This window comes from Podarcis liolepis, assembly GCF_965112155.1.
Source record: "Podarcis liolepis genome assembly, chromosome: 13".
Lineage (NCBI taxonomy): Eukaryota > Metazoa > Chordata > Lepidosauria > Squamata > Lacertidae > Podarcis > Podarcis liolepis.
In genome coordinates this window covers 36,152,989-36,167,022 of record NC_139573.1, presented here as the reverse complement: position 1 = coordinate 36,167,022, position 14,034 = coordinate 36,152,989, and the positions used below count along the sequence as shown (strand labels likewise).

The 14,034-nt window shown below is 48.9% G+C and overlaps 1 protein-coding gene and 1 long non-coding RNA gene across 2 annotated transcripts in view; both read right to left on the bottom strand.

Annotated features, from left to right (window-relative positions):
* Positions 1-2,589: 2,589 nt before the first annotated feature.
* The window catches only part of ITGA3 (integrin subunit alpha 3), a 92,974-nt gene continuing 81,529 nt past the window's right edge, over positions 2,590-14,034 (bottom strand). Inside the window, exons 25-26 of the mRNA XM_083469510.1 lie at positions 4,771-8,487; positions 2,590-4,207 (exon numbers count right to left, since the gene is read on the bottom strand). Of these exons, the coding sequence (XP_083325636.1) occupies positions 8,326-8,487 (162 nt within the window). The 3' untranslated portion in view covers positions 2,590-4,207; positions 4,771-8,325. The remainder of the gene's footprint in view (positions 4,208-4,770; positions 8,488-14,034) is intronic.
* Positions 7,115-14,034, bottom strand: part of LOC310690903 — a 97,465-nt gene continuing 90,545 nt past the window's right edge. The window contains exon 2 of the long non-coding RNA XR_014518269.1: positions 7,115-7,403. This is a non-coding gene — a long non-coding RNA (uncharacterized lncRNA). The remainder of the gene's footprint in view (positions 7,404-14,034) is intronic.

Below are 14,034 nucleotides of genomic sequence, written 5' to 3'. Positions count from 1 at the left end.
CACTGATTATATTGTATGTATTTTATGGAATTACAATTTGAATTCCGAAGAACTCAGATTGTAAGTGTTCTTGGCCAACACCCTATGGTCCACTTGAATGAAGCTTGAGGAACACTGCTGGGCTGTGGACCGCGGTTTGGGAACCCACCTGGGTGAGATAATTATGCAGACTGGTAGTTTTTGAAAGCTTATTTGCTAAGGCTAGGCAAGAGCTCCGTCTCGGTCACAGATCGCCTGCCCAAGAGAAATACCAGCTTTGCTATTGATAAGCAAAAGCTTTGTAAGTGCACTTGCGAAGGCTGCCGTCATAGAATCATAGAAGAGTAGGAAGGAACCCTGAGGATCGTCTCATCCAACCCATTGCAATGCAGGAATGTGCAGCTGTTGCCCCATACAGGGATCGAACCTGCAACCTTGGCATTATCAGCACCATACTCTAACCAAGTGAGCTAGAAACTAGGAAGACTGGATGCATTTTTAACTTTTCTGTGCTGCATCTCCAAAGCAAAAAGCAGCTTCCAGAATAAAATACTACACTACGTTTGAATTGATAATTAATAAATCAATGATTAATCATTAAGGCAGGCTTCCTCAACCTCGGCCTTCCAGATGTTTTTTGGCCTACAACTCCCATGATCCCTAGCTAGCAGGACCAGTGGTCAGGGATGATGGGAATTGTAGTCTCAAAACATCTGGAGGGCCAAGGTTGAGGAAGCCTGCATTAAAGTTTACCAAGAGGTAAAGGTAAAGGGACCCCTGACCATTAGGTCCAGTTGTGGCTGACTCTGGGGTTGCGGCGCTCATCTCGCTTTATTAGCCGAGGGAGCGGCATACAGCTTCTGGGTCATGTGGCCAGTATGACTAAGCCGCTTCTGGCAAACCAGAGCAGTGCACGGAAACGCCGTTTACCTTCCCGCCGGAGCGGTAGCTATTTATCTACTTGCACTTTGACGTGCTTTCGAACTGCTAGGTTGGCAGGAGCAGGGACCGAGAAACAGAAGTTCACCCCGTCACGGGGATTCAAACCCCCGACCTTCTGATCAGCAAGTCCTAGGCTCTGTGGTTTAACCCACAGCGCCACCCGCATCCCTAGCAAGAGTTACTTCTGAATAAAACACAGACATGATTGGTCTGAGTGTGAGCTTCTTCTTTCCTCTTGGTTTACCAAACTTTGTCCTACACTTCGTCTTCCCACCTCTGATAAACCCATGAGTTACATCATGTGCGCTGTGTGGCTCACAAGACTATCCATCCACTGATGTCAGGTGATATTTCATTAATTGGACTTTGGTCAGAGCTCACATGTTCCACCTTCTTTGCTATTTGTGTAGTGTCCCCTTTATTTCTGCTGTGTTGCAAGCTGTTGCCTGGACTGCCGGGGCCTGTGCACAAGTATTACTGGTAAACAAGGCAGCCTGGATAGCCTAGCCTGGTTCGAGTATGGTGCTGATAACGCCAAGGTATTGCAGGTTCAATCCCTGTATGGGACAGCTGCATATTCCTGCCTTGCAGGGGGCTGGACTAGATAATCCTCAGGGTCCCTTCCAACTCTAAAATTCTATGATTGTATTTGTAAAACCCAGCATGTATGGGAAGACTACAATGAATGAGAAAAATTGTGCTAACTTCTGTTCGTGGAATAAGTCCACATTACTTCAACAACCTTTGGCCTATGGCAGTCTCTGGCATTCTTTAATCATATATAGCTGGGCCATTACGTATAAAACCTGACTTAAGAGATGTAACCTCAGAAACATGGGACTTCTCTCTTTTGTATAATGTGGAATAATCCTCTTCTTAGAAATGGAACTCTTGACCCCCAGGCTTTTTAGATACTACGCACCGATATCTAAAATGAGAGACACGCAGGCTTAAGTGCTAAAGGGACGTTGGTGGTGCTGTGGTCTAAAATGCTGAGCTTCTTGGGCTTGCCGATCGGAAGGTCGGCGGTTTGAATCCCCACGACGGGGTGAGCTCCCATTGCTCTTTCCCAGCTTCTGCCAACCTAGCAGTTCAAAAGCACACCAGTGCAAGTAGATAAATAGGTACTGCTGCAGCGGAAAGGTAAACAGCATTTCTGTGTGCTCTGGTTTCTGTCACAGTGTCCCGTTGCACCAGAAGCGGTTTAGTCATGCTGGCCGCATGACCCGGAAAGCTGTCTGTGGACAAACGCCGGCTCCCTCGGCCTGAAAGCGAGGTGAGCACTGCAACCCCATAGTCCCCTTTGAGTGGACTTGACCGTTCAGGGGTCCTTTACCTTTTTTTACCTAAGTGCTAAAGACCGTTACCATTTCCCAGACGTACAGGGAGAGCAGGGATTGTTTACCCTGGTTCTATTTGATCTGGGTGTGTTGGCTGGGCTATACGGATTGGCTAAGCCCTTTGTCCAAATTGTCTTCTCACTGGAAGCCCCAGTTTAGAGACAATCAACTCAAGTCAGGGGTGTTATCCTGCGTTCATGGAATACTTCTGTGTACCTCGAGCCATCGCCGGCAAAGCCACAGTTTTTCAGCAGACCCTGCCCTCCTTTGAATGCGCAAACATAAATCAGAGGCTGCTGAAGTTAAAACAAAAACCTGAAGCCGCAAGTTACAAATCAGAGTCATTTTTTTATTCATAAAATAAAATAGCCACTCAAGCTTATTTACAACCAAGGCACAATGATTCCAGACCTCCAGTACCATAAACAGTGGTAAATTCCAGTGAGCAACAAATATATATATATATATTTATATACACATAGCTATAGTTAAGTACATTCTTAATAATTTAATATACAGCTGGGAAATGAGGATGGGCAGAGGGCAGAGGGGGTGTGCTCATTCTCTGATATTCAACACAACCGTAGTTTCCTTAACTGTGATGTGTGGAAGGGGATATTTCAGATTTTCTCCCCCCCTTTTTTTGCAGCCCAGATCAGTAGTGTCCATTGGTGCCAACCACACTTGTAAAACAGTGAGGAACTGTGTCTTACGAACACTTTGGCTATTTAGATACGAAAGCTGAAAATGGAAACATGCTTTTATAAAGAACCCCAAATCCAGCTTCAGTAAGTTCTCCGAGTCAGACACGGGCAAGGGATGTTTTGAAATGAAAGCATCGCGGACTGAACTGCCATGGGCACTGACTTCTTGGCAAGACGAGCGGCTGTGCTGCCCAATCACAGAAGCAGTTGCCCTCAAACCCCACCCCCTTTCTGATGCGGAACGTGGAGCACACGAGGCCAACTTTTCCTCAGGATTCAAAATGGCGGCTCGGCAGTGGGGGAGAAGCGGGGAGCAAGTCTCGTTCTGCCTTGCTGTATTCCACTGAAATGCAGGCTGTCCCTACCATCCCATCCTTTCTCCACAAGCGCTGAGTAATGTCTGAAATGGGAGCTTTAAGCCTGCCCATTCTTGGCATTCACAAACGCCCCATCCCCATGAACTGGCTGCAGCTGGTCAGGGCCAATTGTTTTGGCCAAGACCACCAGCATCCTGGGGCAGCTAGCGTCTCAGTAGGGCCCATGAATGACACTTCCTCTGGAACTCTTCATTAAACAAAAAGCTGCCCAGGCGCTCGAAGCAGCTCTAGTTACCATTTACACTTCACATAATATTCATGGCATTGTGTTCCTGTGAGACAGTGAGGAATTAAGTTGGTGGCTAGACCTAGTTCCCCATATCATCGTATTTTTCGCTCTATAGGACGCACCCGACCATAGGACGCACCTTGTTTTAGAGGGGGAGAACAAGAAAAAAAATTTCTCCCCTTCTCTGCTTAGCGCCCCTTCAGCGAAGCGGCAGGAGAAATGGAGCCCCTTCCATTTCTCCTCCCGCTTCGCTGAAGGGGCGCTGCGCAGCTCTCCCTCTTTGCTGAAGCCAGGAGAGTCTTGCTCTCCCGGCTTCAGCAAAAGGAACCCGAAGCTTTTGGAGCGCAGCGCGAGTTCCCGCTGCGCCCTAAAGGCTTCAGGTGACTATCCCTGAAGCCTGGAGAGCGAGAGGGGTCGGTGCGCACTGACCCCTCTCGCTCTCCAGGCTTCAGCGAAAGCAACGCGAAACCTCCGGAGTGTGGAGGGAGTGCTCCCTCTGCGCTTCGGAGGCTTCGCGTTGCTATCGCTGAAGCCAAGGAGCCTGCATCTGCTCCATAGGATGCACACACATTTCCCCTTAATTTTTGGAGGGGAAAAAGTGCGTCCTATAGAGCGAAAAATACGGTACAGTGGTGCCTCGCAAGACGAAATTAATTCGTTCCGCAAGTTTTTTCTTCTTGCGAGTTTTTCGTCTTGCGAAGCATGGTTTCCCATAGGAATGCATTGAAAATCAATCAATGCGTTCCTATGGAGACCGTCCGGGGACAGAGGGGAAGCGCCGCGCACCTTCCCCTCTGTCCCCGGACCTGTTTAAAGCAAGGGGCGGCGGGGAGAAGATTGCTTCTCCCCGTTGCCTGCCCCGCAATCTCCAGGGACAGAGGGGAAGGCGCGCGCGCGCGCCTTCCCCTCTGTCCCCTCTTTTGAAGCAAGGGGCGGAGGGGAGAAGATATCACCAGAGATTGCGGGGCTGGCAACGGGGAGAAGTGATCTTCTCCCCGCCGCCCCTTGCTTCAAAAGTGGTCCGGGGACAGCGGGGAAGACGTGCTGCGCTTCCCCGCTATCCCCGGAGCTTGCGGGGCAAGCTTCGTTTTGCGAAGCAAGCCCATAGGGAAATGCGTCTTGCGAAGCGGCTAAGAAAATGAAAAACTCCTTCGTCTAGCGAGTTTTTCATCTTCCGAGGCGTTCGTCTTGCGGGGTACCAGAAGTAAACTAGGGGTGGGCAACTTCCTGGGCCTAACTAGGTCCAGCATGGGTCCCAATTTGCCCCCCCCAACTATGCCCACCAGCCGCACCCCTGAGGACATAATAGAGGTGCATTGAAGTGTGCTGCCAGTAGCTTCTTAGCAAGGGGTGTTTGCTGCCAGCGCCGATCAGCTGGCAGATGCTGACTTCAAGCGCACTGGGATGAGCTTTGCTGCGGGGCTTGCTAGGTGCTACTGACCATGCCTGAACTCCACAGCACAGCAGATCCCTGCAGGAAGCATGACTTGAAACCAGCTGATCGGCTGTGACATCAAGCCCGGCTTGGGTTTTCCTCGGCAGTGTGGCTCAAACGCAAGCCACGCTACGAAGGAAAAACGGGTCACCTGATGCCATGGTGATATCTGGTGACTGACAGGTAAGTGGCCTCACCCACCTGTCTGAGTGGGTTGGCAGGAGTGGGGGAACCCAGGATCTGGTCCACTGGCTTGAGAACAATTCCTGCCCCAGAGGTAAGCCAACTGGGGCTCGCAGATCAAGGAAAGAACCCACCAAAGAGTACATTGCCCAGGGCCTCCTCAGACACAAAGCCTGCCCTGCGTAGAGCCCTCTTCCCTGGCAATCCCCAAAGTGCAGAAAGTGGCTTCACATCTTTTCCGACAGAATGAGCAGAAAGGGGTTTCGAAAGCAATCATTATAATCTTTCTGCCCGCTCCCAGCATTTCAAGCTCAGAAGTCTCCTTTGCGCCGCTCCTTAAGAAGCTGGACCGCAGTAAGTAGTAAAAACTACTTTCTCTCCCTCCAAAGTATCGTGGAGGGGATACAAGAAACGGCACAGTGACTAAAAAAGGATCAGTAGTTTTTGGCATAGTCAGAGCTCCAGTGGCAATACATCCAGTGTTTTCGCGGTATAGCAATCTGGGGTTGGGGAAGGAGGCAACTGAAGCCATAGCACAGGGACTGAAGTCCGTTCAACCTTCTCTCCAAATTATGCTTAGCCTAGGGTCGTTCCCACATTACATCCAACAAGTGTACAATCTGTGTATGTAAGTAGCTGATTTGTACATTCGTAGTTAATCACATTCAGTAAGTGTACTGTAAGTCTATCATTGGAGCCAACTCCTAGGGGCCGTGGAGCTTTGGTCCCCACACAATAAAATATATGGGCGGGGCGGGCCCCTGCAAAGTTGATTGGCATTCCCATTCAAATGAGGTGTGTGCACTGCATCATATGATTGATTATGCAGGCCAGGGCTTACCTGGGTGCCAACAATATTGTATTCAACTTGGCACCCCCCCCCTGCAGTCTATGCATGCAACAGCTGAGCTGTACAAATCAACAAGTTGCGTCCAGTCTTTCACACAAACACTTGTACATGTGCCAAAATGGCTTGCGTTCAGTGTAATGTATATAACAAGGCCCTGGGTACGTGTGTGTGTGTGTGTGTGTGTGTGTGTGTGTCGGAGGGAAGAAAATTAAGATAGATGGGTGTCATCTTTAGCAAGGCCCCAAAGGAATGATGTCGGAATCCCTGGTTTGTCAGCGATAAAAATAATGAACCAAAGGTGGGGGAGAAAGAAAGTGTAAACATCAAAGATAATGCTATCGGGGGAAAGTACATGAAAGCTTGCTTGTACGCATCTGCTTTAGCCAAGCCAACTCACACCATGGCACACACGACTGTCCATGCACAAGAGGTTTTGCACAAGTGTCTGCAGAAGGTGCCTGGTTCAACCCTCACCTCCAGGTGCAGTTGAGAAAGACACTTCTCTGAAACTCTGGGCAGCTGCTGCCAGTCAGTGTAGACAATACAGACCTAGATAGACCTAGGATCTGACTCAATACAAGGCAGCTTCCTATGTTCCCAGTTGGTAGAGCACAAGATGCTCAATCTCAGGGCCCCACACTGGGCAAAAGATTCCTGCGCTGGAGGGGGTTGGACTAGATGACCCCTGGAGTCCCTTCCAATTCTATGATACAGTCTCACCACTAAGCTGGCATGACTCTGTAAGCTGCCGGGATGGGAGGGAGAAGCGTACCTGGGACCCCTTGCACCCTCGACAAGGAGCTGTGTCGGCGTATCCGCTCCCCCCATGAGAAAAAAAGAAATCACTTTAAAGCAAGTGCCACATTAGAAATTGCTACGTTTTAGAAACCCAAGTACTCAAAAGCGTCTGGAGTGAGGGCAAAGCGAGGAGGGAGGGCAATAATGATAATAATCGTAAGCCTTTGTTCTGCAGTGCATGAAGCATGGGGATCTTCTCCTGCGTTTGATCTCACCGCAACAGTGGCAGTGCATCACATATATGTCACACAGTCTAGTCTCATAGGTGGTTTTTGTGGGGGGACCCTGGGCCTGCATTCCTGGTGGGGCTGTTTTCACCAACCCCTAGGTACACCTCTGATGGGAGGCGGACTAAGAGCCGTTTGGAAATTGCTCCATGCCTTCTGGAGGGAAGGTAAAGGTAAAGGGACCCCTGGCCATTAGGTCCAGTCGTGACTGACTCTGGGGTTGCAGCGCTCATCTCGCTTTATTGGCAGAGGGAGCTGGCGTACAGCTTCCGGGTCATGTGGCCAGCATGACTAAGCCGCTTCTGGCGAACCAGAGCAGAGCACGGAAACGCCGTTTACCTTCCCACCTATTTATCTACTTGCACTTTGACGTGCTTTCGAACTGCTAGGTTGGCAGGAGCAGGGACCGAGCAACGGGAGCTCACCCCATCACGGGGATTCGACCCGCCAACCTTCTGATCGGCAAGTCCTAGGCTCAGTGGTTTAACCCACAGCGCCACCCGCGTCCCTTCTGGAGGGAAAGTGGAGTGTAAATGCAAGAAGCAGTGGTCGTGTGAAACAACAATGACATCTGAGAAGAAACGGCTGAGAGAAAGAGAGAGAGAGAGAGAGAGATGGCTTTGTGTTTCGGTCACCAAGACAACTTCAACACAGCTGACTTGGGCCGATCTGTCCAGAATGAAGCTAAGCTGATTGTCATACCTCACAGAAATGCAGTCCTCAGGACCCTGGTGGTGGTGCTTGTGCGTGGGGAAATAAATAACTGGTGTAAGTGAAAAAAGCTGCCCCTTTGAGCTTTGTATTTCAGGGGGGTGAGGGTAAACGGACTCAAGCCCAGGTGCCAAATGCAGACCCCTTGAGACTTTCACACAGCCTCCCTCATCTCCTCAGTCCCTTTCCTAGCTGCCAGGTGTCCTTGAACCAGGATGGAAAGTTAGGAGGCCTCCAGCTTTTGCGTGGCTGGAACGCAGCCTGTTGCACAAAGGTGAGAATCGCACCTGTTGCTCTGTCCATTTTTGGCCTCGGGCCCCACCAGGCTGCCCCACAAAGACTGAAAAAGCTTCTCCACCCCTCATCCCAGGAGGGAACATCCCCTCCCTACAATCGCTGCATCCAGAGAAAGCTCTTGGGTCGTGGTCACCGACCTGAGTCACGTAACTTAGGGTTTCAATAGTAGTTTTGTCGTTGGTTCAACGCCAAGTCCAGAAGGGAGTGAAGCAGCCGGTGAGGGTGGAGGGGATGGGGGAGAGGGAGGCAAGCGTCAGTAGTAACTCCCCGTCTCCTGCCAGCTTGTGACCCACTGCTTCTTGTGCCTCGGAGCCAGGAAGCCGCCGGCTGGCTGGTAGCGCTCCTCCTGCCGGATCCGGATGGCGTGGTATTTGGGCATGATTCGGTAGTAGCGGGTCCGCTTGAAAAAGTTGCACTGCGCGGGAAGAGAGGGAGGGGAAAAGAGACGCATTAGTGGCAGGACACATTGACCAAAGTTGGGAATTTGAGCAAAGGGACGCTATGGAGAGTAGAGGCAGGGAGAAAGAGAAGGCGAGAGAGGAAGCGGGGAGGTAGTGGAGAAGGCCGGTTCATCGGACCAGTTTCCTGTGGTGGCTGAAAAGGCGTGACATCGGTTCCAAAACAGAGAAACTAGGGTTTTGTACACATTCTACTTTGCTTCCAGTGGTTTGAGAAGTGGTGTGCACACAGTATTCATCACAACCTGTTTCTGTTTTGTCGGTTCTTATGAAAGGTTGCATTTTGATGTGTCCCTCTGCCCCAAACCAAACCTCTGCCCCAAACCATAGCTGTCAACTTTTTCCTTTTTTTAAGGGAAATTCCCTTATTCCGAATAGGTTTCCTTGCAAGAAAAGGGAAAAGTTGACAGCTATGCCCCAAAGCAGTTTGAAAGCACGCCAGTGCAAGTAGATAGATAGGTAGCACTGTGGCAGGAAGGTAAACGGCATTTCCGTGCACTCTGGTTTCTGTCACAGTGTCCCGTTGCACCAGAAGCGGTTTAGTCCTGCTGGCCCCATGACCCAGAAAGTTGTCTGTGGACAAACGCCGGCTCCCTCGGCCTGAAAGCGAGATAAGTGCCGGAACCCCATAGTCGCCTTTGACTGGACTTAACCGCCCAGGGGTCCTTTACCCTTTTTAACCTTTAAACCAGCTTCAATTGACATTGAGAAAAAGAATGATCTCATTATCCCCTCTCATGCGTTGGGAGTAGTTGTCTGCCATAGACGACCCTAAGGTAAAACTACTTTTGCAGCTTGGGGAGGAAAAGGCAGCAGTGACATAGCCCGCCATGTTGTTTTCTGAGTGAGAGCCAACAAAATGGCGACTTGGAAACCAAGTGATTGGTTCAAAATTGGTTCAAAACTTGGTTGACTCGGAACTTGGTTCAAAGTTTTGCTAATTCTTTTTTATGTTGTCCTTCAGCAGTGGTGTGGCGAAGGCACAATGGATTAAATGGTTTAACACTGGGATTGGCCACTGATCTTTGACACCTGCCATGATTCTGTAGCAAAACTGTGTGTGTGTGTGTGTGTGTGTGTGGCAAGTCAAAATATGTGAGGGTGAGCTGCCAATCTGGGTATATATTAGAGCACAGTTTCCCAAACTTGGGTCTCCAGCTGTTTCTGGACTACAATTCCCATCATCCCTGACCACTGGTTCTGCTAGCTAGGGATGATGGGAGTTGTAGTCTAAAAACAGCTATAGACCCAAGCTTGGGGAAACCCTGTATTAGAGCGTTCTCTAGACTGACTCCTGTATCAAAGTCAACCCCCGCCAGTGTCGCCGACTCAGCACCACCTCAGAACGGTCACTTGGAATGAATGGCCCAGTGAACGGAAATAAGATTGAGAGTAAAGAGAGAGAAAGAGGCAAGTCCCTTGTCAGAGTGAGGAGGTGCCACCTCAGAAGCCACCTGAAACATAGGTGGTTCTTAAAGCCTAGAAAAGAAACATTTGGGTTAGTGAGACGGACAGGTAAAACCAAGAGGCCAACAGACATGAGACCTGGGGGAGAGCATTAAGTGCAATGTGTGAGGAACATGCCTTGAAGACAACTAAGAGAGGAAGGGGCTGCAATGCCTGGCGCTAACTGGTGTTGAGAGGGCTGGTTTTGGAAATCTGGACACCTCAGATGTTGGATGCTGAGAGAAATGTCCAGACAAGGGCTGAGGCCAGATGTGCTTCTCTGCCACCTGCAAATCCAGACTCTTATCTCAGGGTCCTTGGCTTCGATAGTCTGAGTTGGGAGGTGGGGCAGGAACAGGCAGAATTCTCTGCCCCATAGACAACAAGGGTAGGCTCTTGTTTTCATACTGGCCACAGCCAATCCGGGGGCTTTGTACTACCTCCCAATCACAAGGCTCCGTGTTGCACACCTGCATTTCCTCCTGCACCCAAAGAGGGCTCTGAAGCAGGAGCACCCATAGTAGCTCATTAGAATAAAGCCAAGGCTTAGGGCCCAGTCACAGTAGGAGAGTCATAATCAGATTTCCTTTTTTAAAAAAAAAGCTTTAAAAAAAAAGCTTTAAAAAGAGGCAGGGGCACCTCTGAATTTGATCAGAGCAGCAGAGGTGTGTGGGGGATGCTTAACTATTCCTCCCCATACAGGGGCATAGTGTAGTGGGTGGCCAACACATCGGTGAGGGGTTGCTGTTCCCAGCTCCCCGTTCTTCCCTGCCAATGGCCGGGGGTCTCTGGGCCCCAGCTTGGCCTGGTTGCTAGATGCACTCCCCAGACTGGGAGCGAGAGTGGATGGAGGGAGATGGGCAAGGGATTCACCTGGCAAGGGTCACTTCGGCAACTGGGCTCCCCTCTGTGTGGGTGGGCAGGAGGTGGTGGGGAGTGGCTAAGAATACTGATTATTGTGGTTATTAGTTGTGCTCTGTGAGTGGAGCAGACGTAAGTTGGTCCTGTCTGTTCGTTTAAATGGGCCGGCGCTTAGTCCCATATACAGTCAAACTTCGGTTGTCAAACGTAATCCATTTAGGAAGCCCGTTCAACGTCCGAAACAACCGAGGCGCGGCTTCCGATTGGTCACAAGAGCTTCCTGCACTCAAGCGGAAGCTGTGCCGGATGTTTGGGTTCCGAAAAAAGTTCGAAAACCGGAGCATTTACTTCCAGGTTTTCATCGTTCGGGAGCCGAAATGTTCGAAAACAGTGCCGTTCAAGAACCAAGGTTTGACTATAAGTCAAACAGTATAAAGTCCACTTTCCCTGAAGCAGCACTGGGACATAGCTCTCAACACCAGGGTCTTATGGGAAGGATTAAGAAGCGGAGAGGTTGACAGAGACAGCGAACAAGAGGAGCAGACCTGCTGCAAGAGCTTGATTTACCAAGAGACAGGGCAAAGGGGTGGGCAGTTTCCCCTCCCCCTGAAACAGGAGCTAGTAGCTGTCGGTCAGCCGCTTAGTTTCAGATGGCTGGATCTTCATCATGGCTTTCTGGCCCTTGGCCTCGTACATGGCTCGTGTGCTTGCCCGCCGGAAGAAGCCGCACTATGAGGAAGCAGGGGGTCAAAGGTCAAGCACAACAAGGAAACAATGCGCAATGGGTTGGGGAGATAACCAGCTCATGCGTTCCAGCCCCTTTGTTGCAAAGGATATAATTTTCAACATGCAGGCGGGATCGGTCTCAATTTTTTGCACCAGGAGTGGTAGTTTTGGGGGTTGCCAAATGCACACAATCTGGGGCTGCTGTGGGCTCCTCCGCAAGGCTACAATTCCAAGGCAAAAAATATCAAGCAGAATTGATAAGAAGTGGGCTGACACCACTGGGAAAATGGCGAATCTGGTGCCGCAAGGATGCCGCATGCGTTGGTCAAAACTTCAAGCGTGCCCTTGCATTCACCTGCACAGAACCAAAGGTCAACTTCCATGCTACCCTCTTAAAAAAGGTGCAGGTATATTCATGACCCATCTTGCCTGTAGTGATCTTCCGAAGGAGAGCTTTCCCTAGCAGCCAATACAGGCAACCACAGTTGGAGAGCACTTCCAGGATTCACTTTCTATATTTTGAGCATCTTGGATGCTGAATTTGCGGCACACAAAGATACTAAGCCATAGGGAGGAGCAGGAAAACATCCTCTCGGGCGGTGGTTGTTTTCCTGTGTTCAGTTGTCACTAGAGTAAATGAGATGCTTTTTGCCACTTCAGCTGGGCTGGTGAAACTCCCCACTTGAATATGGCCAGTTATTTCTGGGAGTTGGAATGCAACACAGAACTAGTGGAGACTTAGCTTTGGAAGTGCTCTGCAAGCCATGACTGCCTCCACATTTTTAATCTGCATTTGGTACTCTAGGAACAGGAGGTATGAATCCTCCCCCCCCCCTTTCTGGGAACCAATACAAGCAGAGGGAGGCTTGAAAACACACATTCCCTCAATGACAAGGTAATGGTTGGAGTTGCTCTGGAAAAACGGGCCAATTTAGGCTTGCGCCCCGGGAAGGTCACTTTGGTACTGCTAACGCAGCAGTTTGACTTCACACCCAGAAGTGCACTCCATTGTCTCTTGAGACAAATGGATGCCAACAACTAAGGGATTTCTGAAAAGGGTCAGGCACACAGGCAGTACGCAACATGCTCCAAGCATCAACGAAGTAAACTGCTTAAGAACAAGTTCAGATACCCGCTGGACATATAAAGAAAAAGACAGTACCTATTATCATATGTGGTGGGCGTGTAAAATAATAAAAAAATTCTGGGAGATGATATATAATGAAATGAAAAAAATATTTAAAATAACTTTTGTTAAAAAACCAGAAGCCTTCTTATTAGGAATTACAGGTACCGAACTACCAAAGGACCAAAATAGACTGTTTATGTACACGACAACAACCTCATGGATGCTATTAGCCCAGAGATGGAAGGAAGAAACAACCCCGACCAGTGAAGAATGGAAAACCAAGTTGATGGACTATGCTGAAATGGCAAAATTAACTGGGAAGCTCAGAAATCAAGAGGACAAGAACTTTAAAAAAATGGGAAAAGTTTACAATCTATTTACAAGACCACTGTACGCAGGTTCAAACATTAGCAGGATTTTAACCAGACTTGTAAACTAACGAAAGTATGGATAATTTGGAAGGATTAAACTTGGATAGTATTGATATGCAGTTGTAAATAATACCACTAGGACCCATGGAAGGGATGAGGGGAAGTCAAGATATTCAGAGCAATCTTGGTATTCGGATCTTGACTTTTGTTGTTGTTGTATGTGTATATTTTTAAAAATCATATCTATCATCTGTCTATCTATCTATCTATCTATCTATCTATCATCTATCTATCATCTATCTATCTATCTATCATCTATCTATCATCTATCATCTATCATCTATCATCTATCATCTATCATCTATCACCTATCTATCTATCTATCTATCATCTATCTATCTATCTATCTATCTATCTATCTATCTATCTATCTATCTCTCAATGAGTTGGTGAAGGACCGACCATAATACAGATGACTACTGTTATCATCTTATCTTGAGGTATGCACCAAAGGATCCCAAATACTCAGCTGATGCCTTGGTTAATCAGGTTCTAAATATAGTTTCCTCCCAGTCCAACCGGTTTCTCTATGGTGACAAAAACGGCTATAGCAAGCATCCCACAGATACAATGAGCTGCTTGGCTGTTCTCCAATATTAACTGCACAAGCTAAATGCAAGCACCCAAGTCAGAGCAGATTCCATCGCTTCTGGATAAAGCTGGGGCGGGAAGCAGTTAACTTCCTGCCTGGTCCATTTCAAACTGGCTTGGCTAGTTTGTTTGTTTTTTTGCGATGGCTGAATGCCTGAACATTTTGTTCTCCAGCGAGGCCAGCCCACCTATAGCATAGTTATATCAGCCCCGAAAATACTGCTAAGGCATTTGAGCTTGCCACAGAAAATTGTGTGGGTTGTTGCATGTTCTCTTTTGTGCGGCCCGGGTTGGCTTTGCAGAAGCAGTTTTGAGAGTGT